Source organism: Dendrobium catenatum, unplaced genomic scaffold (assembly GCF_001605985.2).
Source record: "Dendrobium catenatum unplaced genomic scaffold, ASM160598v2 original_scaffold_172616, whole genome shotgun sequence".
Lineage (NCBI taxonomy): Eukaryota > Viridiplantae > Streptophyta > Magnoliopsida > Asparagales > Orchidaceae > Dendrobium > Dendrobium catenatum.
In genome coordinates, this window is record NW_021491038.1 from 1 (window position 1) to 1,499 (window position 1,499).

Sequence of the window (1,499 nt, forward strand, 5' to 3'; positions counted from 1 at the left end):
ATACAATTTTCTTTAACATCCTTATTTTACATATTTTCGTATCGTTTATATGCTTCTCTCCACAGAATACTTGGCAAAGATTGAGAACTACCGGTATCCTTTACGACGCAGTTCCAAACCCTCCATACAGAATTGGATATCCAATGCACGTTAAGGTATCGCCATGATTTTCTCGACTCCTGAGCTACAATTGCTCAGATGCTAATGAGTTCTGTGCGAACAGGTGGCCCGGCGGCGCTTCCAGTCTTCGACAAGCACCTCAGCGTTTGGTTGGATATACTGTGGATCCCATAACTTCAGCCCGGCAGCCTGGGGTCGTCTTCTTCCCCCTTCAACAGTGGAAGCAGGTTCTGCTGCAAGATTACGTATATTCAATTATGAGCTGGGCATCCTCTTAATTGTTCCCCCGCCCAGCAAGGTGGAAGGAGACTCTGGCAATTTATGCAATCTTGATGATTTTCAGTTGCCATTTGTGATGCCTGCGCCGAGGTACTGTGGCGGCGACAGGCCAGCTACAGCGTTTGCCATGCGAGGGGCGGTGGCTGAGTTGACGGAGCAAGACTGTCAAGGAATGGATGAGGAGGATGTTGCTGATGAGGAAGTAATTGGACCGTCGGAGTATGTTGCAGAAGAAAGTGAGGATGACAAAATCTATGCGGAGATGCTTTGGAGCCAGGTTGGTTCTTCTGATGGCTTTTGACTTGGTTTACTATACTTGTGTTTGCCGTTGCTGTCTTGATTTGTTTTTGGTCCAGCTTTTTTGAACGCTCAAATTTTATCTGTTTACAAAATATCACCACCAGAAACAATAGGTGTTTATCTTACTGCATGATGTCGGCTATATGAATCTTTTTTCTCTATTGTATGTTGTAGAAAATAAGATTAGAGAGAGTCGCCTTAGATGGTTTGGTCACATAAAACGGTGGCCTTCCGATGACCCGGTTAGGAGAGTAGATGTATAGATTTGACTTATGTTAAGAAAGGTAGGGGTAGACCTAAAAAAATTTGGTTAGAAAATATTAAAAATGACTTTTCTTTATTAGATTTAAACTAGAATTTGACTTTTAATAGGACACAATGGAGAAAAATGAATCATGTAGCCGACCCCACGTAGTGGGATAAAGGCTTAATGTTGTTGTTGTATGTTGTTAAGAATCATATTCTCCTTTAAATCTAATAAAAAAGGCCATTTTAAATATTTTCTAATTAAGGTTTTATTTGGGACAGATTTTTTTTGTTGCTTTCTAAAACGGCTTTATAGTACAAATTTTTAACTAAAAAATTTTGATATTAGAAAATAGCAAAAAAGTTATCCAAAATGAAGCCTAAATCTTTTTAGGTCTATCTCTATCAAAATACTATTTACAAAATATCACCAAACTATTTACAATAATACCACCCAAGTGGTAAAATCTTGATAAAATTATAATTTGGGTATTTTTATTATAGTAATATGGCAATATGTACTCTTATCTTTTCTAATACCGTCCATTTTTTTT

The 1,499-nt window shown here is 38.2% G+C and overlaps 1 protein-coding gene across 1 annotated transcript; it reads left to right on the forward strand.

Annotated features, from left to right (window-relative positions):
• Positions 1-27: 27 nt before the first annotated feature.
• On the forward strand, positions 28-822 carry LOC110114268. Its single transcript, XM_020847093.2, has 2 exons — positions 28-155; positions 224-822. The coding sequence occupies exons 1-2, from the start codon at positions 144-146 to the stop codon at positions 698-700; spliced, it is 489 nt and encodes a 162-aa protein (XP_020702752.1). The 5' UTR covers positions 28-143; the 3' UTR covers positions 701-822.
• Positions 823-1,499: the final 677 nt, after the last annotated feature.